General features: G+C 47.9%; 1 protein-coding gene and 1 non-coding gene across 2 annotated transcripts; one reads left to right on the top strand and one right to left on the bottom strand.

The window, feature by feature from the left end:
• Positions 1-6,234: 6,234 nt before the first annotated feature.
• On the top strand, positions 6,235-6,341 carry LOC139020292 (U6 spliceosomal RNA). Its single transcript, XR_011473284.1, has one exon. It is a non-coding gene; the product is annotated as a U6 spliceosomal RNA (small nuclear RNA).
• A 14,680-nt stretch (positions 6,342-21,021) lies between these two features.
• LOC139019253 (ral guanine nucleotide dissociation stimulator-like) lies at positions 21,022-25,581 on the bottom strand. The gene is made up of 8 exons (XM_070428320.1): positions 25,510-25,581; positions 24,725-24,940; positions 24,269-24,372; positions 23,740-23,809; positions 22,685-22,747; positions 22,181-22,252; positions 21,378-21,499; positions 21,022-21,189 (listed from the first exon to the last, which is right to left on the bottom strand). The coding sequence occupies exons 1-7, from the start codon at positions 25,579-25,581 to the stop codon at positions 21,419-21,421; spliced, it is 678 nt and encodes a 225-aa protein (XP_070284421.1). The 3' UTR covers positions 21,022-21,189; positions 21,378-21,418.
• Between the last annotated feature and the right edge of the window lie 1,173 nt (positions 25,582-26,754).

Below are 26,754 nucleotides of genomic sequence, written 5' to 3'. Positions count from 1 at the left end.
CTTCACAACAGTTGCATATAGGTAGGAAGCCACACACCAGCTTGTTAACAAATACATCTTTCCCACAAAGCAGTAGCAGCCTCTGTACCTACAGCCTCACCTAGTAGCCCCACGCTGCCTCTAGAGCCAATGCCTCACATAGCAGCAGTGCCTGAGCTCTCTAACCCCAGTAGTCCCAGTAGCCTCTCCCTCTAGCCTCTGTCTCCTCTCTCTCTAGCCTCTAGCTACTCAGTAGTATGTATGATTCTACTGAGAGCCTTCATTCTAAGTAGTGACCTTGCTGTGCACATATAATCCTTGGACACCCTGATGAAGATTCCTATGCTCAGAGTGGCCTTGGCCATCCGGTGTACTGTAGAGAGGGCCTTTCATACTCTAATTAGCCTTGAGCATCTGGTGGCTCTAGCATGGTTCCCACAGGCTGCCACACCTATGTCAACGTCCCAGCTACAGAGGAAAGGCAGAGTCACAGCGGAGCTGGACCAAGACCCACCTTTCGCTCCATTTGGAGGAAACTGGACTGGTTCAGCACCATGACGATTGCTAATCCATAGCAAATCACTGAAGAACTTCCTCAACAGACAGTGGTGCAAACATCTCTCAAACATCTCTTCAGCCCAGCTGGTGTGGTTCAGTGGTTGAGCTTTGAGCCATGAACCCGGAGATCATAGTTCAATTCTGAGTCAGGGCACATGATTGATCCCCAGAGAGGTTAGTGCAGGAGGTGGTTGATCAATGGTTGATTGATGGTCCTTTCTCATCATTGATGTTTCTCTCTCTCTCCTTCTCTCTGAAAAAAAAAATCTCTTTTCTATGTCATTTCCCTCACTAGCATGAGACTGTACATGCTGCTTTCACACATTCCCTAAAGCAGTGGTTCTCAACCTTTCTAATGCCGTGACCCTTTAGTATAGTTCCTCATGTGGTGGTGACCCCCAACTATACAATTATTTTTGTTGCTACTTCAAAACTGTAATTTTGCTACTGTTATGAATCATAATGTAAATATCTGATATGCAGGATGTATTTTCATTGTTACAAATTGAACATAAAGCATAGTGATTAATCAAAAAAGCAATATGTAATTATATATGTGTTTTCCGATGGTCTTAGGAGACCCCTGTGAAAGGGGCATTCGACCCCCAAAGGGGTCGCGACCCACAGGTTAGCATCCCACAGGATGAGAACCGCTGCCCTAAAGGAATAGGAAATCAATAATAATTAAAATCAAATTCCTCTCCCTCCAAGTTATTGAAATGCCAACATAACATACATTCTAGATTCTAAAAACTAAATTTCTACAAAGTTACCCACTTGGAAGGAATTTATAGCCAACTTTCTATGCTGGGTTAGGAATTCTACAGGCTTCAAAATGTTTCAGAAACAACCACAGCTTAATTCACCTTTTTCACGGGCTGCCTAAGACATAAAAACATAGATGAAACAGTATGAACCAGTTCAGTTTATAAGCTCATACCAGGTCCTTTTAAATTGTCAAAGTCACTTTATACTGTAGACTAAAACACTCCTCACAAGAAATAAATGGAAGCACAGTGGAGTCCCTGTGTACAGTAGTTGCAGAGCTCATGGTGATGCGCAAACCCCACCCAGTTAAATTGCTCTTGAAAGTCCCTGCACCTGACGGATGAGGTTGTAGCTGGTGCTTAAGTCCCCTGAGTGACACATGTGATGGCATGAGCTCAAATCCCACCCACAGCACTTGAGCTCAAGAAGCCTTGTGTCCCTGAGAGAGAAACAGATAAATGAGCACGTTCAACCATTCAAGGGCCTTTCCTGCTCAGAACTTTATCCCACTGTCAACTGTCAAAGGCGACTGGGGCCCATTGAGGGACCTGCTCCCCTACTGTCCTGCCCACACTATACAGACAAATAAATTTGCCTTAGAGAAATGAAAGGACGGTGTATGACCATCCATGTAAGAACTGTGGGCTCTCTGGTTTGCCACGAGGCCCACAATATATACCACATCTTTCAAGCTATTAGACTATGGATAGGTTTAACTACTATCACAGACCCACACCCACTGGCTCAATACTTCACATGATGTTCAGCTAATCCAAGTTTCTGGTGTTCCCTTTAAAAAATCACCACTTGGTCAGGTCCCTTAATTAGAATCCACATTCACAAGGTGGTCTCTGTCTCTAGGACAGAGGGAAACCCCTTGGTATAAATTGTCCATTACCTGGCCCATAACCTTTAGAACCTGAGGTCTGGCTTTGTTTAGTTTCACAATACATGTAGCTGACATCTGATTTGAGCTTGTATTTTCTTCTTTAAAAAGGTGTGTTTTGTTGTTTCGTTTGCTTGTTGTCACCAATCACTAGCCAATAGTAAGCTTTTCTGGTGTTGCTCAGTAATGCACCATATGGTGTTCCCTTTTTAGCTTTTCACTTGCTTTATCCACTTTTAGCATCCCCCATCCCTGGCAGCCACTAATCTGTCCTCTGTGTCTATGAGGTTACTTGGTTTTTTAATTCCACATATAAGCCAGTTCACATGGTATTTGTCTTTCTCTGTCCAACTTAATTCACTTAGCATCATGCCTTAGAAGACCATCTATGCTGTTGCAAATGTGAAGCTTTCATTCTTTTTGATGACTGGATTCAAGGCCTGGTGCATGAATTTGTGCACTGAGCAGGATCCAGCCCGCCTGTCCCCATAGGAGCCCATCAAGCCGGGTAGGCTGGGGGGTTAGGGGCTGCAGGTGGTTAGCTGACCAGCCCTGCCCCTGATCGGGGTGTTGGGAGCCCATCAGGGGCCTGCCGGCGGGGGACAGAGGACAATCTGGGCCGGGATCAGGCTTGTTGGCTGCTGCAGTATGCTTCATAGCGACTGGTCATTCTGGTCATTTAGCCGTTCAGGTCACTGGGCTTTTAGATATATAGAACATACTCTACAGTATATAGGTACCACATCTTCTTTATTGAATTATCTTTTGATGGACACTTATGTTGCTTCCATATCTGTACTATTATATGAAAGGTCGCAAGAAACACAGAGGTACATATATCCTTTTAAATTAGTGTTTTGGATTTCTTCAAGTAATCAGAAGTGAAATTGCAGGGTCATATATTAGTTCTAGTTTTAATTTTTTTGAGGGACTTCCATACTATTTTCCATAGTAGGTGCACCAATTTACAATCCTACCAACAGTGCACAAGGGTTCCTTTTTTTCCCACATCCTCACCAATACTTGTTACTTCTTGTCTTTTTGATAACAGCCATTTTGGCAGTGGGAAGCGATATATTCTGGTTCTGAATTGTACTATTTCCCCCTTGATTAGTGACGTAGAGCATCATCCAAAATTTAATTTGAAATGCTACTGAATAAGCAGCACTATATGTAAAATGGAAATACTACCATTCTTATTCCTCAAGAAATAAACTTATATTACACAAAAATATCAATTATTTTACTTGTAAATACAAGCTTTAAAAAAAAAAAAAAAAGATCCAGAGTCACTGAGAACACTTTGGAACCAGAGCCCAAAATGAGGGCTCAGCTGGGATGTTTATATTTTGCTAGTTATCTATGCATATTCCCAAAGCAGCCTCAACCCACCTTGATCCCACAAACCTTCATATCATCCTACACAACATCACCTCCTCACCATTTGTCTTTTTCTCTGTTTTACCTTTAGTTCAGAGCACGCAGCACATCCTGATTTCGCATTATGCATGTGCTGGCTGGCTTGACTCTTTCATGCAAACATGCCACCATGACAAGCTCTTTGGGTTGAGCACTGCGTTTCTAGTGCCTGGCCCATAGGAGGCGCTCGATACATGTGTGATAAAGGAGCCAGGGAATGAGTCTACAAATCTCATGAGATCCCAATCGAAACTCCAAGGAAATTCAATCAAATGATTCAAAATTCATACATACTAAAATTTAGAATATGGCCGAAACCGGTTTGGCTCAGTGGATAGAGCGTCGGCCTGCGGACTGAAAGGTCCCAGGTTCGATTCCGGTCAAGGGCATGTACCTAGGTTGTGGGCACATCCCCAATGGGAGATGTGCAGGAGGCAGCTGGTCGATGTTTCTCTCTCATCGATGTTTCTAACTCTCTATCTCTCTCCCTTCCTCTCTGTAAAAAATCAATAAAATATATTTTAAAAAAAAAAAATTTAGAATATGTGTAACTTTTGAAACTAATTTTATTTGCAGGAATTGATTCAAAACGAATTGAATAAATGTTTAGAGGTACCTATACAATGGTGATCATCATAGAATTGTTCATAAAGCAGAAAACAAAATAATTTCACATCCATTAACTACAGCCAAATGATATGATTTATGATGGAGCAGGACAAAAGATACTAGAAGGTATAATATTCCAGAAATATTTTTATTTTAATAGAATACATTATCAAAGAGTGATATAACATAAAATGGTTTATAAATATAGGTAAGTATATATTTATATATACAGTGAGCATATCTGAAAGGATACATATAAAGATATGTATAATGATTTCCAACATAGTGTGTGAATGATCACTTATTTTAAACTTTTCTCTTTTCCACCTATACCCATGAAATATTTGTGCAATAAGAAAAATCTACTTTTTTGAAAAAGAAAAAATTGTACCTAGTCCAATTGCTTTATTGTAAAGGTGAAGAAATTGGTCTCAAGATATAAATTATGGATGTATTTGAGTATTGAAGGTGGGGATAAATATGTGTATCCAGTATAATCCTCTGGAAAGGAGCACCGGGGTTGGTTTTGCCTAAAAGTGGGCAGTTGTTTTAATTTTTTTCTGAACCAAATTGTATTTATAAAAATAAATCCATGCCTACAATCAAATTGCATTGTGGCAAGACACTGGGTCAGAAGCATACACTCAACTAATTGTATCACAGAACATTAATGCAACAAAATTCAGACACACAAATATGTCAGATCTGTTCCCTTCTTCGCCCTCACACATGTTTTCTCGAGTATTCCGCTTTATTCCTTTCTCAGCATATTCTTAGGACACTCAGTTGCCTGGCGCTCTGCTGACGATTTATATTTATTTCTATTTCCACTCCATTCCATGTCATCTTGTCCATTCTTTAAGCTTCTTGCTGTGCTGTTTTCTTTATGTTTTTCTCCTCTTTTAAATCACATACTAACAGCTGAAGAAAAAGATTTATATTAATGTCATGAAAAAAGTCACAACTTCCTAATTGTTTTGGTTCTTATAGTTTTTTCTGGTTTTCATGTAGAATTTCATTGCTGGCCATTACACATATCCAGGAAAATATAAGGTATTTGTTGTGTTACCCTTAAAAAGAATATTTTGTATTTCCTGACATCATTAAACTTTTAGCTAAAACTTAAGAGTTTCCAAAATGAGAGATTTTGTACCCAAACATGTTTTCCATGAGGTCAAAGGCCATAAAAATGAGCTCATGTTAAAAATCATTTCCACTTCTGCTGTCAATCATTCAATGACTTCCGTTTGTCTCAGAATAAAAGTCTGAGTGTTCCACTGGCAAGACTGTATGTAACTGCAGGACAGAGTGGCACCTGTGAGTTCCCAGGAGCCACAACTCAGGTGTCCCTCCCAGTGTCAGGAGCCCTAGGAATTGCTACACAAGAAGGTCTGGGGAGGACCAGGGAGCCATGGACACAGGTTCTGACCAGCATGGAGAGTCCACCCTTGCCCTTGCTCAACACCTGCTTGGCCTCACCTCTCATTCTCACTGAGCTGCTCTAGGGCCCAGAACTAGGCCCTGAATTGCTCCTCAGGGTCTATTTGATATTTCTGGGCAGCCTCCTGTGGAAACACTATCTCCTCCATTAAGTTCTGCTCCTGGGGCCAGAGGGAAGGAGAGGATGCAGACACTGCCCGAGTGGGGGTGAGAGTGGGTCAGGTGACCTGTCCTGAGTCTGCACATATGGGCACTGTCTTTCCCCCTAATTCCATCCAGGCCCTTCCTGTGCTCAGAGACCGGCATTCACCTTCCTCCAGGAAGGTATCCTTGATGCCACACCCTACCCCCAGCCACCAAGTGGAGGGGTCTCCCACTTCTGTTATCAAACTCTCCCAATAAATGGAAGATGCAGGGATGGAGCCCAGGAGTGTGCTGGCCAAGGCATCTATGATTGTCACTCCTTTCTGCTGCCCCGAAGGAGGGCCCACCACTGCTCACCTTCTTCTTTTTACTAAGTGGATCTGATTCCCCTGGAAGGCAGACAGCCAAAGTCTATCAGAAAGAGACTCCTGGTGCTCACTTCGGCAGCACATAAACTAAAATTGAAACGATACAGAGAAGATTAGCATGGCACCTGCACATGGATGACACACAAATTCAAGAAACGTTCCACATTTTTATGAGAAGAAGAAATAGGGAGAGAAACCTAGCCATACAGAATTAGAATGGCAATAAATAAGTACCTATCAATAATAACCCCACATGAAAATGGATTAAATGTTCCCATCAAAAGACTCAGGGTAGCTGAATGGATACAAAAACATGACCCAACTATATGCTGTCCACAAGAGACCCACCTCAAAACAAAAGACGCACAGTGGATGAGAGTAAAGGGATAGAAATAATTTTTTCATGTAAATGGGAAAAAAATTCAGCTGAAGTAGCATTACCCATATCCAACAAAAGAGACTTTATAGAAAGCCATCACAAGAGACAAAAAAGGTCACTACATAAGAGTAAAGGTATCAATCCAATACGAGGATATAACCCTGGTAAACATATAAGCACCCAATATAGGAGCACCTACGTATATAAAAAAAATACTTCTAGAGAACTTTAACCGAGAGATCGACAACAATACAGTCATAGTAGGGGACTTTAACACATCTCTCACTTCACTGGAAAGTTGTTCCAGACAAAAACTTCATAACGAAACAGAGACTCTAAAGGACACATTGAATCAGGGGGATTTAATTGACATTTATAGAACATTTTACCCCAACGCAGGAGACTATACATTCTTCTCAGGTGCACATGAATCATTCGCAAAAATAGGCCACAAAACAATTCTCTACAAGTTCAAGGACAGTGAAATCATATCCGGCATCTTCTCAGATCACAGTGGAATGAAATTAGAAATCAACTACAGTAAAAACATCCAAAAACATTCAAACACATGAAAGCTAAATAGCATTTTATTAAACAATGAATGGGTTACCAATGAGATGAAGAAAGGAATCAAAAACTTCCTGGAAACAAATGAAAATGAACACACAACAATCCAAAATCTCTGGGACATAGTAAAAGCAGCCCTGAGAGGGAAGTTCATAGCACTACAGGCATACCTCAAAAAAAAAAAAAAAAAAGGCAAACAAGAAATATCTGCAACAAACTATTTAACCTTACAACTTAAAGAATTAGAAAGAGAACAACAAGAAAGTCCTTAAAAGTAAGTAGACGGAAGAAATAATAAAGATTAGAGCAGTAACAAATAACATAGAGACTGAAAAATAAAAAACAATGAAACCAAGAGCTGGTTTTTTGAAAAGATAAACAAAATTGAAAAACCATTAGCCAGACTCATCAAGAAAAAAAGAGAGAGGACCCAAATAAACAAATTCAGAAACAAGAGTGGAGAAGTAACCACTGACACCCACAGAAATACAACAGATTTCAAGAAAATACTATGAACAACTAAACTATATGCCAACAGCTGGGCAATGTGGGTGAAATAGACACATCCCTAGAAAAATGCAATCTCCCAAAACTGAATCAGGAAGAATCAAAAACCTGAAGAGGCCAATAACAACTGATGAAATGGAAGCAGTATTCAAAAATCTCCCACCAATCAAAAGCCCAGGTCCGGACAGCTACACAGGGGAGTTTTTCCAAACATTCAAAGAAAAACTAACACCTATACTCCTCAAAGTATTTCAGAAAATTCAAGAGGAAGGAACTCTTTTTATGAGGCCAGCATTATTCTAATTCCAAAAGCAGATAGAGACACTACAAAGAAAGAGAATTACAAGCCAATATTCCTGATGAACACAGATGCTAAAATCCTCAACAAAAAATATTAGCAAATCTCATATCTAGCAATATATTACAAAGATCATACATCATGATTAAGTGGGATTTATTGCAGGGATGCAAGGCTGGTACAATATTCACAAATTAATAAACATGATACATCACATAAACAAATTGAAAGACAAAAATCACATGATCACATCAATAGACACAGAAAAAGCATTCGACAAAATCCAACATTTTTGATAAAAACTCGCAACAAAGTGGGAATAGAGGGAGCATATCTCAACATGATAAAGGCTATATATGGCAAACCTACAGCCAACATCATACTCAATGGGCAAAAACAAAAACCATTTCCCCTAAGAACAGGAACAAGACAGGGATGCCCACTTCACCACTTCTGTTTGACATAGTACTGTGAGTGCTAGCCATAGAGATGAGACAAGAAGAAGAAATAAAAGGCATCAAAATTGGAAAAGCAGAAGTAAAACTATCATTATTTACAGATGGCATGATATTGTACATAGAAAACCCCATAGACTCCATTAAAAACATTCTAGACTTAATAAATGAATTTGGCAATGTAGCAGGATACAAAATTAACACCCAGAAATCTGGGCTTTTTTATACATCGGTAATGAACTCTCAGAAAGAGAAACTTAAAAAACAATGCCATCTACCATTGCAACAAAAAATATTAAGATACCTGGGAATAGATTTAACTAAGGAGGTAAAAGACCTGTACTCAGAGATCTACAGGACATTGAAAAAAGAGATAAAGGAAGACATAAACAAATGAAAGAACATACTGTGTTCATGGATTAGTAGAATCAACATTAAAATGTCCATACAAAGCAATCTATAGATTCAATGCAATGCCCATTAAGATATCAACGGCATATTTTACAGACCTAGAACAAACTCTCAAAATTTCATATGGAACAAAAAAAGACCCTGAATAGCCACAGCAATCCTGAGAGCGAAGAACAAAGTTGGAGGGATCACAATAGCAGATGTCAAGTGATATTACAAAGCCACTGTGCTCCAAACTGTCTGGTACCTACACAAGAACAGACATATGGACCAATGGAAATGAACAGAGAACCCAGAAATTGAACCAAGCCATTATGCTTAATTAATATTTGATAAAGGAGGCGTGAGCATACGACAGAGTCAAGATAGTCTCTCCAATAAATGGTGTTGGGAAAACTGCCCAAAAATGCCAAAAAAAAATGAAACTAGACCATCAACATACACCATACACAAAAATAAAGTCAAATGGATAAAGGACTTAAATGTAAGACAGGAAACCATAAAAATCTAAGAGGAATCCACAGGGAGCAAAATATCAGACCTACGTCAAACAATACCTTTACCAATACAGCTCCATTGGAAATGCAAACTAAGGAGAAAATAAACAAATGGGACTACATCCAAATAAAAAGCTTCTGCACAGCAAAAGAAACCATCAATAAAACAACAAGAAAGCCCACTGCATGGGAGGACATATTTGCCAATGTTATCTTCGATAAGGTTTGTTTTGTTTTGTTGTTTTGTTTTTGCAACAGAGGTCAGCTTTTATTGAATGTGTTACAAAAGCTAGTTTAGTGAAAAAGACCAAAGCCCATGTCATCATCAGACTCCTCAGATTCTTCTTTCTTTGCTTCCACTGTCTTCTCCTCAGCTTTGCAAACAAGCCTGACCAGAAAGCTTCAACATTTACACCAGCTGCTGTAATGAGGGCATTGATCTTATCCTCAGTCACCGACACTTCATCCGTGTGCAGGATCAGGGCTGAGCAGAGGCAGGCGAGCTCTGAGACTGTGGCCATCGTGAGGGTGAGTGCTTGGCCAGCGCTGCCTGGAGCGGGGTGGTCTCTGGATAAAGTGAGGGCCTCACCCCAAAGCGGCCTTAGCTTCCTCAGTAGAACCAAGCACCCTACTGGCAGCTGGGGAAAGGGGCTTTGGTAAGGGTTTAATCTCCAAAATTTACAGGGAACTCATACAACTTAAGGAAAAGAAGGTAAACAATCCAATCTAGAAACAGGCAAAGGACCTACATAGACACTTTTCCAAAGAGAAAATACAGAAGGCCAGGAGACAAAGGAAAAATGCTCAAAGTCACTAATCATCCAAGAAATTCAAATCAAAACAACAATGAGGTATCCTCTCACACCTGTCAGAATGGCTATCATCAACAAATCAATAAACGACAAGTGCTGGAGAGGATGCTGAGAAAAAGGACCCCTCTTGCACTGCTGGTGGGAGTGCAGACAGTTGCAGTCACTATGGAAACAGTATGGAATTTCCTCAAAAAATTAAAAATGGAACTCTCATTTGACCCAGTAATCCCACTTCTAGGAATATATCCCAAGACATCACAAACACCAATCCGAAGACATATATGCACCCCTATGTTCATAACAGCACCATTTACAATAGCTAACATTTGGAAACAGCCTAAGTGCCCATCAGCAGATGCGTGGATTAAAAAAACTGTGGTACATCTACACAATTCAATACAACGCTGCTGTAAAAAAGAAGGAAATCTTACCATTTGCAACAGCATGGATGGACCTGTAAAGCATTATGCTAATCGAAATAGGCCAGTCGGAGAAAGATAAATATCACATGATCTCACTCATTTGTGGAATATAATGAACAACATAAACTGATGAACAACCATAGATACAGAGATAAAAAGTATTTTAGAATATAATAGAAGTAATCCTGTTATTTGCAGCTTTTTAATATTCCCTACAACTTTTGTGATATTACACTCTGTTAATACGGCTAATATTATTATATTTAAATTGTTATTCTTGAAATATTAATGTTTATTTCATGTAACATTTTTTAAAAAGAAAAAAAAAGAGCCCCCTGGTGAGAACCAGCTCCCTATGCCCACCCTTCTCATGTTGCAGTACAACCAGGTCCCAAGAGGGGGCAGGAAACAGGGAAAGACAGGGCTCTGACCCAGGCCAGGCTCTGGGCTCCAGACAAGGGGCATATGCACCACTATGACGGGCACGTCTCCCCAGCTCCCAGGAGTAGTTGTGCTGAGATTTAGGGCTCAGTTCGGGGGCTCTCTGTTCCAAAAGGCCAATCCTGGTCACCCCAACTCAGGCCCCAGGTCACCCACTTCCAGATCATCCTCCATCCTAGTGTCCAGCATCTTCAGATCAGTCAGAAATTTTCTGAGGAAGAGAACATACTGGGCAAACAGGGTGAGGGTGGGATGAGCCCCTGTTCTCGGGTGCTCCACAGATCCTCCCCCAAAAGCCTCCCACCCTCAGCCTCCTGGCCACCCCAGGGTTCCCACGTGGAGCAGCCCAGGACTCTTAGGGCCTCCCCTCAATTGCCCCTTCCCTCACTCTCCAGGAACTCCTCCTGATCAGCTCCCAGGACCTCCTTTTGGTAAATCACAGGGTCAGTGGTCCTGGGCCAGCCCCACCCCATATCCATCCTGCACTCAGCTCCCCCAGGCCCTCCTCTTGGTCACTTCTAAGGGAGGGTTTCAGGTTCTGTGGGCACAGGAGGTGGGGCTGGAGGAGGAAGACCTCCCTCTCTTGACTTGGAGGCCTCCAGCTGGGAGGACAGAGCCCCCTCCTCTGACCCTGGAGGGCCCCCCAGGCAGGCTCACTCACCTTCTTCTGCAGCCTCTTCTTGGATCCTCGGATGTTCAACATCAGAGTGGCAAACCTGGAGGACCCCTTCATGCAAGGTAGAAGTCAGGTCATTAAGGTCATGCTCACCTCACCCCATTCCCCCCACCACCCCTGACCTCACACCCTGGCCATCTGACCCAAGTCAGCTGGTACCAGTGCCACCCGGTCTCCAACATGCTCCAATTCTGGATGCCTCCCAGCTACAAGGCTCACTTGGTGTGTGTGACCTTGGGCCTAGACCTGGCCTCCCTAAACTGTTCCCTGCTCTGGAAAGTGGGAGACCTCTACCTAGCTCACGGGTTCTCCTGAGGACTCAGTGTCATTCCTGTCATCATTGTTCTCACCCTCAGCCCTCCAGGAGGGACAGGGCAGGGAGCTCTGCACTGTCCTGTTCTGTCCCGAACTCATGACCACCCTGTGAGGCCTGTAGCACAGGATGGTCACCCCTCCATGTCACTCATGAGGAGACTGACTGGCAGCGAGTACTCTAGGGGCGCAGTGGGAAGTCTCAGGAAGCACACTCCTCTGTCTGGTCCAACCAGTAGGAACTAAAGCCAAAGGCCCTATTGTTCCCCTGTCCCATGGGAATCCCCTGAAGGGCCCATCCCTGGTGCAGGCAGGGGGAGCTCTCCTTGGAGGTGTGGAGAAGACAGAGGTGGCAGCAGGGCCTTGGCATCCTGAGAACAGGCTGAGCTGTTTTGGGAAAGAAACCACCCATTAACCTTACAGCCTGGAATAAGCTCAGGGCCAGCACAGGGAGGAGCATGGAAGCCAGAGACCCGCTCAATGTGCCAGCTCCTCACCCTCTCTTGGAACAGCCCAGCCACCACCCTGTGTGCCATGACCGGGGCCTCCTGTCCCTGAAACTGCCCACCCACCTGCCCATGCACCAAACAGATCCCTCTTCCTAGTAATCAGGACCGAGAGGGTGAACATTTTCAGAGAATCTTTAAGTGACAAAATACCAAAGCCACATCCTGTGCAGTCCCCCTTCCCTCACACCCTCCTCTCTGCAGACCTCCAAGCTCACTCTACCTTGATGAGTTGTTCCCTGCTCAGTGAGTTGTCTTCCTTACACAGTTTTTTCAATGTAACTGCGCGCCTCCTGAGAGGAGGGAAGGAGGGAAGACATGTTTAGGAAAAATAGAGGAGAGGGATGTGGGGACCACACCAGAGACGCCTGGATACCTGATAGTCAAGGCCAATGAAGCACAGAGGCCTTGTTGTTAATACTCCAGGCATCCAAGGCCACCCTCAACATGGGAATCTTAATCAGGCTGAGATGCCATAAGCAGGTGCCATCCTACATTATACTGTGCATGTGTGCCCTTCTGTAGCCAAAATGATTGATGTAATAATTGTCATGAAGCCTTCTTTGTCAATGAAGCAATAGACGGGTTACTGACCAGCTAGTCTGCTAGAGAGAGCAGCTAGGAAGGGAAAAGCCTAGAGAACTCAGACGGAGCTGAGAGGAACCCAGTGAAGAAGACATAATGCTCAGAGCTCAGGTGTGTTAACCAGCTAGAGTGTGCTGGGCAGGGGAGACAGGAGAAGCTGCTGAGCCAGAGCTCAGATATCGCTATGATGTAAAGCAGTGATTTGAGAGGCAGCATGAAGCTGCTCAGATAATGTCTGTTGGTGCAGAGACTGAGGTGGGAAAGAAATGTATGTACCAGCCGGTGTACAGCTGCCTGATTGGGGCACTGTTATGAAGGACTGTCTTGTCTGATGACTTATGGCCACTGGCTTCTGCAATAAAGACTCATTCTTATGCACCCACAACTTCTCAGGGCTTCTCCTTCTAAGGTCCAGTGTCCTAGGAGGTCCAACCCCAAGCAGAGGGGCTGAGACCCAACACCTGTAACTAGTGAGCAGAGAATAAAGGAAGAACTTGGACTAAGTTCCCAACAGTTTGTGCAGTGGACGGGATTCAAGAAAGACCTGCCCTGGGGTGGTTGTGAAGAATGTAGAATATAGGGGCTCAGAACCACTCAGAGCAGCTGTGCTCTTGCTGCTCTGACACTTGGCTTTGCTGGCAGGATCTGGGAGATGTGCGGGTTCCAGCAGGAGCCAGTGCTCCCAACACTAGGTGTCAGGACAGGACTTTGGGGGTAAGTGCCCTGTCTGGAGATCATGTTGACTCCCCACCCTTTGAGGATATGGAACCAGATCCCCAAAGAGCAGAGGGGAGCAGGAGGCTTAGGAGAAACTGAGTTTCCGAAATCCGGGCTGAGGAAAGGCGGAGATGAGCTGGCAGCCGCCCTGGTGATGGAGAGCTGCCATCTGCCTGCAGCAGGTTGCACGGAGCTTCTGGGAGCTGGTGGAGGCTTGGGAGAGACCTTCCTCAGAGAAGCAGGAGCAGGCAAAGAAGGTGGAGGGGCCAAATGCCCAAGCTGCCACCAGGCAATCCACAGAGTCCTCAGCCCCAGCAGAAGCTTTTGCCTGGAGTGAGAGCAGTTGGAGTGGGGAGCGGGAGGGGGTTAGGGTCAGACACCCAGAGCCAAGCAGCAGCAAGAGATGGGAGATAGAGCAGCGACAGTGACAAGCAGGGACAGCAGATATTTACCTGACACTGGAGCTGCCCAGCTGCTGCCCAGTTATGAGCGTTTTACAACAAGCAATACAAGACTTAGGCCTTGGGTTTGCTGGCTACAGCACTTAAACCAGCAGCCAGTGACTGCTGCTAGCCTTCCTGCAGCCCCAGGAATGGAGCAGCGAGTTCTGGATGTGTGAAAGCAGCAGATGGAGCTAGTGAAAGCTCCCTGTTTGCAGATGAGCTGAAAGGGTTCAGGACTACAGCAGCAGCTGCCGGTACCTGCTGCTGGGAGAGGAGGGGCAGATGTCCCTTCCAGTGCACCCCCGGGAGAGGCCTGGTCGCTGCTCTGCCACAAAGGGGACAGGTAGGAAGGCGGGGGCCTGATGCCCAGGTTGCAGCCTCCAGAGTGCTTTGCAATATGCAAAGATGTTTCTAGCTGCAGCCCTGGCTGTTTGGGGCTGGCAGCTTAGAGCTAAAGGGCAGCAAGAGACAAGGATGGCAAGGCCCTGTGACTGATACACAGGGGTCACAGAGGAGCGGGGAGGGAAGACACTCTCCCTGGACAGGATTTTTAGACTTGCCCAGAGGGAGGAGTCTGACTGAGGCACTGGCTGAAACCCAGTTGGGAGGACTGGAGGCTGCAGGATGAACTTGCTAATGTGGACTGCAGTTTGCTGGGCAGATGTGCGAGCCCAGTTGTGTGGGGGTTAAGCTGCCTGTGGCAGCAAACAACTCTCTCCTGTGCCAGAGTGCATTTTAGGGAGATGGGACAGACTGTTGCGGATAGAGAGGAGAAGGCCCGGGCACCGCGCACAAGCCCTGACTGTGGCTTGCCGAGAACTGTGTAATGGACTTGGCTGATGCCTGCGTCTTCATGGACAAGGCTCCAGAGAGACAAGGACATTTTTTCTTTGTGTGGGAAGGTCGACAGTGGATCTCAGTGACTTCCCTGAGATGTTTGTATAGCCCTACCATGTGTCCTGGTTGATAGCATGAGTTTTGGCCACCTGGGGCAGCCACGGTGCCAATGTTATGTTCCATTGTGTTGATGATGTTGTCCTAACCTTTGATCCTCTTGTGGACTTGAACCAAGCTGCCCGCAGTTGTTCAGACCTATGTTGGTCTTATAGAGAGTAACTGGCGAGTGTCCAGTTCCCCACTGAGTGCTTTGTTATGGCCGGTGAGTTAGCTATCCTGGAAGGGGGCCACTTGGGGTTGAGCCCCAAAAGAAGAAAAGGGTGCCTGGCTGCCAAGAAGGCAGCCAACAGGTGGGCAGAGAAGGATACCCATCAGGTCTTGGTCCCAGTTATGAAAGGAAACTGGGAGTCAATGCTCTTATTGAGGGACAGTTGGCAGCTGAGTGTGCTGCCTTGCAGGCCTGTGTGACCAAGCCCATGTCAGGGGTGGCACAAACCCCACTTTGGGAAAGTGAGGGAGGCCTATTTGGAACAGAGGGAAGCTGTGAGTACCAGCCCTCTGTCACACGGGTGACAGACCCCGTGCGGCCCTATGAGACCCTGTGACAGGATAGAGCTCATATGAAGGAGCTATTCCCCTAGTCCATCCCGAGAGGGCGTGCCAGTCCTCCCAGAGTCCCTGTGCGCTTTAGGGACAGGTCAGGTAGGGGGTCCCTATTACAGGGACAGCTGTAACTGTCCATTTGAGTACAGACGCACTGTGGTTCGATTCAGATACTGGGCAGAATAGCCCTTGGCCTTGGAATAGACAGCTGGTCCGTCTTTACAGGATGAACCGTGCGGTTACCACAATGCACAGGCACAAGCCATCACCCATGTGGGGCAGGAAATGTGAGCTCCACCGAGGGGTGGACCCCCCAGCCTAAAGGATTAGGCTGGACATGTGTATACGGAAATATCCTCAGCCTCTGTATGTGCAGGTAAAGCAACAGAGGAACTGTGCGACCCTAGCCTTCCCCCTAGGCAGTGAGGGAACAGGCAGTATAGACCTATCCATGGGCTATGACTAGGGAAGGGCCCTGAACAACCTTCTATTCCCTTAGGGAAGCAGCTAAGACTATAAGGAAGAGTCTCACCCCTTGAGCCTGACCTGACGATGCAACAGTACCTACCAGAGACAGGGAGGTAAGGCCAGGTGGGATGAAACCCGCAGTTTTGCTCTTAAGGCCAGAGTTCTAGTCATGGCATGTTACAATCTGTATTGAACTCTGTGTTCAGGTAGCTGGCAAATAGGCCCCCAGAAGGCCACCTGGTGTAAGGGGTGGAGTGTAGGGACCACACCAGAGATGTCTGGACACCTGATAGTCAAGGCCAGTGAAGCACAGTGGCCTTGTTGTTAGTACACCAGACATCCAAGGCCACCTGAACATGGGAATCTTAATCAGGCTGAGATGCCACGAGGAGGTACAATCCTACCGTATACTGCGCATATGTGCCCTTCTGAAGCCAAAAGACTGATGTAACTATTGTCATGAAGCCTTCTTTGTCTGTGAAGTAATAGACAGCTAGTCTGCTAGAGAGAGCAGCTAGGAAGGGAAAAGGCTAGAGAGCTCAGACAGAGCTGAGAGGAACCCAATAAGAAGACATAAGGCTCAGAGCCCATAGAGAGCTCAGATATAGCTGCCATGTTAACCAGCCAGAATGTGCTGGGCAGGAAGACACGAGAAGCTGCTGAGCCAGAGCTCAGATACCACTATGATGTAAGGTGGTGATTTCAAAGGCGGCTGCTCAGATAATGACTGTGGGTACAGAGACAGATGCTGCTGTGTGGGAATGAAATGTATGTACCAGGCAGTGCGTGGCTGCCTGATTGGGACAATGTTATGAAGGACTGTCTTGTCTGATGACTTATGGCCACTGGCTTCTGCAATAAAGACTCATTCTTATGCACCCACAGCTTCTCATGGCTTCTCCATCTGCACGCCATTGAGAATTAAAACGTACTCAGAGCAGCTGTGCTCTAACATCATTACATAAAAGGGTATGGTCTTTTTTTTTTTTTTAGTTTTATTCATTTCAAACGGGCCGGATTCGGCCCACGAGCCGTAGTTTGCCCACGGCTGGGCTAAGGGCAAATCCCTTTTGACAATCTCATGTTCAAACTGCCTTGGTGAGGGTTGTCACAGGGTTCCTCTGAGCAGGAAGGTCTCCCTGGGACTGGGGCAGGGCTCTCATGTTGGTCACCTGGGGCCCCTCTCCATATCTATGGAGCAGCTCTCTTTTGACCAGTTTGGTTTTCAACTGGGCATAGGGTTCTGGTGCCGGAAACACATGAAAATCTCCTATTTGGCTCAATGTCCTCTCTGACATTTGAGGAAAATGACTCCTGAAGCAGAGCTAATGGCCTGAGGTCCCAGAGAGCACTAGACACCCCGCCCACCAGCCCAGTCCCTGTCCCCAGGGTTGGTTGCCTCCCAGGAGATGAGGGGACATTGGAAGACATATGGGAGACACCTCCCCACGCCTCCTCTGATGGGAGCGGCCTACGCACCTGGAAACTTTCCCCCATGTTTTCTTCAGACGATGGACAGCCACGCTCTGCAGAGCGGCCAGGATGGCGTGCAGGGAGGAGGTGTTCTGCACTCCTGGGGAAGGGGAGACATGGGCTGTCAGGTGGAAGCTGCAGTTTAGCTTCAGTCCCCCTCGATTGACAACCCCTCCTGGTGGGACAGATGCTCAGGGTGGGCACGATTAGCAGCCAAAGACCAACTCTCAAAGCGAGGAGGATCCCAGCTCAACTCAAGGAGGGAGCCATGTAGGAAGTGAGCCTCCCACCACCGGGACCTGGGAGTCAAAGTCTGTGAGCCCCTGGCAGAGAGGACCTAGAGGCTGTGCTGGGACTCCAACCTCAGGCCTCAGTCCTCAGAGCTGACCAAGCAGCAGAGGCATTTTTCAAGGCTCTGCATAAGGAGGCTGCTGGGCCTCCCCTCACAGACCTTGGCCACCTTCATCCAGTGTTCCACCACGTTGGCCCTGTCCCGGGCCATCATGCATGGGTCCCCAAGGCAGGTGGTGATTACACAGGTGGCCACATGATTGAACTGTCTTACGGTGGCACTGACAGTGGAGGCCATGTGCTCCTTGCCGGGCTTGGCCCGCTGGGGCCAGACGGAGCCCAGGCACTGGTGGGGCAGCACCTTCTTGAACAGCTCCTGAGGAGAAAGGGGAGTGTCACCAGCCCTGCCACACCCCAGCTCAGGGTCCCCAGTCCCCTGAAGGGGTCACTGGTCAAGACTGAAGCTCAGGAAGCTGAGGATGTGCCTGAGCCTTGGAGTCCATGGGAGTCACTCTCTGTCCACCGAGGGCACCCAGCACTGGATGACCCAGGGCCCAAGACTGGAGGGGAAGGGCCAGGAGCATCTGCCTCCAGCCCATCCTCACTAACTCCAAGCTCCAGGAAGTGGCTCAAGTCTGCTCACCCCAAGGGGGCATCCTCCAGCATCTGACACCCCTCTGGTCTGAATCCCAACAAGCAATTTCAACAGTTCAACGGTCTTGCCTGCTTAGAACCTTGTCCAACTGTCAACTGTCAGATGCCACTGGGGCCCCCTTGGGGGACCTGCTCCTCTCCTGTCCTGACCACACTACACAGATGGATGAAATTGCCTTTGGGGTGAATTTCTTTTACAAAACTGGAAAGACAGTATACAAACATCGATGTAAGAACTGTTGGCTCTCTGGGTTACCATGAGGCCCACAATATGTAATTCTAGACCGTTCAAGCAATTAGACTATGGACAGGTTTAACTACTGTCACAGACTCACACCCACTGTCTCAATACTTCACATGATGTTCAGCTAATCCAAGTTTCTGGTGTTCCCTTTAAAAAGTCACCACTTGACCAGGTCCCTTAATTAGAACCCACAATCACAAGGTTAAGTGACCTCTGCCTCTAGGACAAAGGGAAACCTCTATGTATAAATTTTCCATCACCTGGCCCATAACCTTTAGAACCTGAGTGTGGCTTTGTTGCCACCGTTAGTTTCAGAATACATGTAGCTGACACCTGATTTAAGCTTGTTTCTCTTCTTTAAAAATGGTGTATTTTGTTGTTGTTTTGTTTGCTTGTTGTCACCAATCACCAGCCAGTAGTAAAGTATTTTCGTGCTGCTCAGTAATGCACCATTTTGTTTTCCTTTTTTAACTTTTAACCCCTCTTTATCCATTTTGATAAATGGAGTGGGGTGACCCCATGACTCTGCCTGCCTGCCTCATTGATGCCTAACTGCTCCGCTGCTGGCATGATCATCCCCAACTGCCCTCCCCTGCAGGGCTGAGGGGACTGGGTGACTCCAGCTGGATGAGGTGGGGCTGAGGGGAGTGGGTGCCACCATCTTGTGGCTGTGGGCGCTGCCATCCTTGTGAGGGTGTGATGGTCATTAACATATTCCCTCTTTATTAGATAGGATAGTACTCTACTATATATGCACCAGATCTTGTTTGTTAAATTGTCTACCAATGGACATTAGGTTGCTTCCACATCTGTGGTATTGTAACTAATGTTGCAATAAACACAGAGGTACACATATCCTTTTGATTAGTGTTTTGGATTTCTACAAATAACCAGAAGTGAAATTACTGGATCATATGCTAGTTCTATTTTAATTTTTGAGGAACTTCCTTACTTTTTTCCATAGTGGCTGCACCAATTTACAATCCTATCAACAGTGCACAAGGGTTCCTGTTTCTCCGCTTCCTCAAAACACTTGTCATTTCTTGTCTTTTTGATAACAGCCATTCCCTAAATCTCAAGGAAAGCACAAGCAATTGTTTCCTGGGCAACACATATGATGCTTGGGAAAGACCCATTCAGTGTGTGGGACCACGAACTGGGCAGACAGGGGGATGGCTCCGTTGCAGGTCAGGCGGCCCATTTAGAATTTGGAATTAAACACAGTGTGCACTGCCCTTGTATGACTCAGGGCCAGGTAAACAGGAATGCCTGCTGCCTACAGTTTGTTACAGGAAGAGGACACACTGCAGCCACAGCAGTGAAGTAAGAATAGGCCCCACAATGAAAGGTTAATTCATGGTAAGGGGTCCAGAGAGGCCAGGGGCTGGGTGCTTTGTCTACCTTCTGTGAAGAATGAGGCTGGATATACTTTCTCCCTCAGATCAGGAGCCACCAAGAGCACTTTGGAACCAGAGCCCAAACTAGGGCCTCAGCTGGGATGTTTACATTTTGCTGGTCATCTATGCATATCCCAAAGCAGTCTCAACTATCACCTCGATCTAACAAACCCTCACATCATCCTACACAACATCACCTCCTCACCATTTCTCTCTTTCTCCGCTTTACCTTTTGTTCAGAGCATCCAGCACATCCTGACTTCACGGTATGCATGTGCTGGCTGGTCTGACTCTTTCATGCAAACATGCCATCATGACAAGCTCTTTGGGTTGAGCACTGCACTTCTAGTGCCTGGCCCATAGGAGGTGCTCAATACATACCTGGTAAAGGAGCCCCAATGAATTCCTCTTAACCCAACCTACAAATCTGATGAGATCCCAGTCAAAATTCCAAAGGAATTTGATCATATGATTCAAAATGCATACATACAAACATTTAAAATGTATATTTTTTGAAACAAATTTTATTTGCCAGAATTGATTCAAAATGAATAAATGTTCAGAGGTGTCTATACAACAATGATCATCAAAGACTTATTTATAAAGTTGAAAACAAAATCATTTTAAGTCCATTAACTACAGCCAAATTATACAATTTATGATGAAGCAGGAGAAAAGATACTAGAAGATATTATTTTTCAGAAATAACTTTAATATTATTAAAACTTACAAAACATAAACATAACAAAAATTACTTATAACTATGGGTAAGGGTATATTTACATGTATTATGAGGATATCTGAAAGGATAAATACAAATATTTGTACAGTTATTTCTTAGTCTAAAAAATAGAGATTATGATGAGACTAATTTCCACATCTGCAATCATTCATTGACTTCCTTCCTTGAGTATTACCCTGGCCGCCTAGGACTGTGGCTCCAGCTGGCAGGACCAGATGTAACTGCAGGACAGAGTGGCACCTGTGAGCTCCCAACCTCAGGTGTCCCTCCCAGTGTCAGGAGCCCCAGGAATTGCTACACAGCAAGGTCTGGGGGGAGGCGGGATCAGGGAACCATGGACACAGGTTCTCTGGACCGACCAGCAGAAAGAGTCCAGCCCAGCCCTTGCCCAGCTCCTGCCTGGCCTCACCTCTCATTTTCACTGAGCCATTTCAGGGCCGAGAACCAGGCTCAGAATTGCTCCTCCGGCTCTATTTTGTATTTCTGGGCAGCCTCCTGCAGAACGACTATCTCCTCCAAAACTCTCTGTACCTGAAGCAAGAGAGAAGGAGAGGATGCAGACACGGCCCAAATGGGGGTCAAGAGTAGAGCAGGGGCTTGGTCCTGGGTCTTTGCACACAGGGGCACCCTCCTTCCCCCTAATTCCATCCAGGCCCTTCCTGTGCTCAGAGATGGGCATTAACAGCCCTTCCTCCAAGAGATTATCCTTGATTCCATGCCCCTACCCCTAACCACCAACTGGAGGGGTCTCCCACTTGTGTTATCAAACTCTCCCAATAAATGGAAGATGCAGGGGATGGAGCCCAGGAGTGTGCTGGCCAGGGCGTCTATGATTCTCACTCCCTCCCCTGCCCCCCAGGCTGTGCCACAACTGCTAACCTTTTCCTTTTTTGCTAATTGATCTGATTCTTCTAAAAGGCAGATATCCAAGGTCCATGAGAAAGAACACCCTAGCTAGGACTGGCCCCCTATGCCCACCCTTCTCATGTTGCACTACCACCAGGTCCCAGGAGGGAATGCGAAACAGGAAAAGGCAGGACTTGGATCCAGGCCAGGCTCTGGGCTCCAAAGGAGGGGGATCACGGATGGCTATGATGGGCCTGTCGCCCAAGCTCCAAAGGAAGGCTGTTCTGAGAACTCAGAGCTCAGTATGGGGGCTCTCTGTACCCAAGTCAATCCTGGTCACCCCACGTCAGGCCCCAGGTCACCCACCTCCAGATCATCCTCCATTAAGGTGTCCATCGCCTTGAGTTCTTTGAGGTATTTTCCCAGGAAGGGAACCCACTGGACAAACAGGGTGAGGGTGGGATGAGCCCCTGCTCTCAGGTGCCCCACACGCCCTCTCCTGAAAGCCTCCCACCCTCAGCCTCCTGGCCACCCCAGGATCCCATGTGGAGCGGCCCAGGTCCCTTAGGGCCTCCGCACAATTGTCCCTTCCCTCACTCTCCAGGAACTCCTCCTGATCAGCTCCCAGGACCTCCTTTGGGCAAATCACTGGGTCAGCGGTTCTGGGCCAGACACACCCCCATGTCCAGCCTGCAGGCACCTCCCCCAGGCCCTCCTCTTGGTCATTTCTAAAGGAGGGTTTCAGGGTCTGTGGGCACAGGAGTTGGGGCTAGAGGAGGAAGGCCTCCCTCTCTTGACTTGGAGGCCTCCAGCTGGGTGCACAGAGCCCCCCTCCTCTGACCCTAAGCACCCCCAGACAGGCTCACTCACCTTCTTGGGCAGCTTGGGCTTGGATCCAGGGACATAGACCATCAGAGAGGCATACCTGGAAGGCTGCGTCCGCCAGGGTGGAGGACAGGGTCACCTCACCCCATTTCCCCCACCAGCCCTGACCTCACACCCTGGCCCTCTGACCCAAGTCAGCTGGTATCAGTACCACCCGGACTCCAGCATGCTCTGATTCTGGATGCCTCCCAGCTACAACGCTCACTCACTGTGTGTGACCTTAGGCCTGGGCCTGGCTCCCTGACCCATTCCCTCCTCTGGAAAGTGGGAGACCTCCACCTGGCTCACAGGTTCTCCTGAGGACTCAGTGTCATTGCTGTCATCCTTGTTCTCACCCTCAGCCCTCCAGGTGGCACAGGCCAGGGAGCCCTGCACTGTCCTGTTCTGTCCTGAACTCCTGTCCACCCTGGGAAGCTGGCAACATGGGATGGACACCCCTCCATGTCAATCACAAGGAGACTGATTGGCAGGGAGTGCTCTAGGGGCCCAGTGGGAAGTCTCAGAGAGACCACCCCTCTGTCTCTGGTCCAGACAGTAGGACCCGAGGCCAAGCAGCCCTTTTGTTCCCCTTTCCCGTGGGAATCCCCTGCGGGGCCCATCCTGGGCAGGAAGGGTGCTCCCCTTGCAGGTGTGAAGACAGAAGTGGCAGCAGGGCCCTGGCATCCTGAGGACAGGCTGGGCTGGTTTGGGGAAGAAACCTCCCCCACCCACCCATTCACCCTACAGCCTGGAAGAAGCGAAGTGCAATTGGAAGGGACCAGCATGGAAGCCAGAAACCCGCTCAATGTGCCAGCTCTGCACCCCGTCCTGGAACAGCCTGTGTACCACCCTGTGTGCCATGACCAGGGCCTGCTGCCCTTGAAAGTGCCCCCCGAACCCCACCTGCCCAAGGACCAAACACATCCCTCTTCCGGGTAATTGGGACCAAGAAAGTGAACATTTTCAGAGAATCTTCAAGTGACAAAATAGCACAGCTGCATCCTGTGCAGTCCCCCCTTCCCTCATGCCCTCCTCTCTGCAGACCTCTTGGCTCCCTCTACCTTGATGAACTGTTCCCTGCTCAGTGAGTTGTTTTTCTTGCACAGTTTATTCATTGTAAGTGCCAGCTTCCTGAGTGGAGGGAAAGAGGAAAGACATGTTTAGGAAAGATGGGAGAGACGGGTTAAGGGCAAATTCTTGTTGACAATGTCATATTTCAAACTGCCTCAGGGTTCCTCTGAGCAGGAAGGTCTCCATGGGACTGGGCCAGGGCTCTCATGCTGGTAATTGGCCCCTCTCCATATCTATGGAGCAGCTGTTCTAACCAGTTTGGGTTTCAACTGGGCATACGGTTCAGGTGCTGAAAACACTTGAAAATCTCCCATTTGGCTCAATGCCGTCTCTGACAATGAAGGAAACTGACTCCTGAAGCAGAGCTAGTGGCCTGAGGTCCCAGGGAGCCTTAGACACCCCGCACACCAGCCCAGTGCCTGTCCCCAGGGTTGGCTGTCTCCCAGGAGGTGAGGGGACATTGGGAGACATATGGGTGACACCTCCCCACGCCTCCTCTGATGGGAGAGGCCTACGCACCTGGAAACTTTCCCCCATGTTTTTTTCAGACGATGGACAGACATGCTCTGCAGAGCAGCCAGGACGACGTGCAGGGAGGAGAAGGTTCTGAGGATTCTGCACTCCTGGGGAAGGGGAGACGTGGGCTGTGAGGTGGGAGCTGCAGCTGTAGCTTCAATCCCCCTTGAATGACACCCCTTCCTGGTGGGACAGATGCTCAGGGTGGGTACGTTTAGCACCCAAAGACCAACTCTCAGAGCGAGGAGGATCCCAGCTCAACCCAAGGAAGGAACCAGGTAGGAAGTGAGCCTCCCACCATGAAGACCTGCGCATCAAGGTCCACGAGCCCCTGGCAGAGAGGACCTGGAGGCTGTGCTGGGGCTCCGACCTCAGGCCTCAGTCCTGAGAGCTGACCAAGCAGGAGAGGCATTTTTCAAGGCTCCGCATAGGGACGCTGCTGGGCCTCCCCTCACAGACCTTGGCCACCTTAATCCAGTGCTCCACCACTTTGGCCCTGTCCCACGCCATCATGCTTGGGTCCCCAAGGCAGGTGGTGATCACACAGGTGGCCACATAATTAAACTGTCTGACGGTGGCACGGACAGTGGAGGCCACGTGCTCCTTGCCAGGCTTCCTCCTCTGGGACCAGACGGAGCCCAGGCACTGGTGGGGCAGCACCTTCTTGAACAGCTCCTGAGGAGAAAGGGGAGTGTCACCAGCCCTGCCACACCCCAGCTCAGGGTCCCCAGTCCCCTGAAGGGGTCACTGGTCAAGACTGAAGCTCAGGAAGCTGAGGATGTGCCTGAGCCTTGGAGTCCATGGGAGTCACTCTCTGTCCACCGAGGGCACCCAGCACTGGATGACCCAGGGCCCAACACTGGAGGGGAAGGGCCAGGAGCATCTGCCTCCAGCCCATCCTCACTAACTCCAAGCTCCAGGAAGTGGCTCAAGTCTGCTCATCCCAAGGGGGCATCTTCCAGCATCTGACACCCCTCTGGTCTGAATCCCCATTCAGTGCACATTCCCCTGTGGCAGCCACCACCACAGCTGTTTGTCTCCCTTATGGTTAAACACACATCAGGGGCCTAATAAGTGTTGAGGCCACTGAGCCTCATGAGAACATGGATGGGCGACCCATGGATCAGGCTGCATGCAGTGAGCTCCCCTCCCCACAAACCAGGGAAGGCCCCACACAGCTTTCTGTCTGTCTCCCTCATTGAATCTGCACAGCCCCTCTGTGCAGCAGGGCCTGGGGTGCCCACCTCTGTACGTAGAGCTCGGGAAGTATGTCTCAGCGCTGCGGCTGATGCAATGGTATGAGCACACTCCACCATGACATGCTTCCTCGGCACACCAGGAAGTAGCAACGCCCGCCTAAAGGAACCTAGAGCCACGTGCACAGTACCCCAGCCTTTCACCATTGGTTGCCTGTAGCAACGTGTCTCCCTCTGATTGGTCCCTTCATGCTATATATTCCCCTGTAGTTCCACAATAAAATGGATCTGCATCACTGAACCTGGTCTCCGGAGTCGTGCATGCAGACGCCCTAGGGAAGAGGTAGGCAAACTTTTTGACTCGAGGGCCACAATGGGTTCTTAAACTGGACCGGAGGGCCGGAACAAAAGCATGGATGGGGTGTTTGTGTGAACTAATATAAATTCAAAGTAAACATCATTACATAAAAGGGTATGGTCTTTTTTTTTTTTTTTAGTTTTATTCATTTCAAACGGGCCGGATCCGGCCCGCGGGCCATAGTTTGCCCACGGCTGCCCTAGCGAGTTGGGGCTCCGTCGTCCTCACCCCCGAGGGACCCCCTGCTTCATCTGGTGCCCAACGTGGGGCCTCCGGAATAGCTGGACGGGTGAGCGACGCTCTACAGTAAAATGGGAAACCTACCCCCTTCGGTGAGAGCACCACAAGCGCGCTCGCTCCACGCCTTACTGCAGAGCAGGCGAGTAAAGGTCTCTGAAAAGGAACTCCAAACTCATTGGGAATATCTATTACAGTCCAATCTGTGGTTAATCGAGGCCCCTATTTGGGACCCTTCCAATTGGTAGAAGGTCTTGAAAAGGATTTGATCCGCTGAGGTCCACAAGGAAAAATCGTTACCCCCTTCTCTGACACCGGCCATCTTAGCTATCCTGGCTTGCCTGTCCGGCGCTCCGCCCGAACCGCCACTCCCAGTACCCACAGCCTTTTCAGCCACAGTGAAGGACGAGCCTCCCTCTAAGCTTACCTTGCCACCTTACAATCCCCCGGTCACTACCACCACTCCCTCTGCACCTTAGGGTCCCCCAGAGGCCGACCCTTGGGAAGTATCTACCACCAACAGAGCTCAGAAGGAAGCGGAACAAAATGAAACTAAAACAGGGGAAGCCGCTACCTCGGCCGAAACAGCGCAGGGCAGGAAGCCAAGGGCAGGTCCCCCGCAGCAGACTGCTCTGGCCCCCCTTGTTGGGGACACGAACGATAATCCCTGGACAGGGCTATACCAATCCCAATGCCGG

Source organism: Myotis yumanensis, unplaced genomic scaffold (assembly GCF_028538775.1).
Source record: "Myotis yumanensis isolate MYYU_CA2020_CCGP unplaced genomic scaffold, mMyoYum1.0.hap1 SCAF_11, whole genome shotgun sequence".
NCBI lineage: Eukaryota > Metazoa > Chordata > Mammalia > Chiroptera > Vespertilionidae > Myotis > Myotis yumanensis.
The sequence above is the reverse complement of the archived record's forward strand: the minus strand, read 5'-3'. Positions and strand labels throughout refer to the sequence as shown.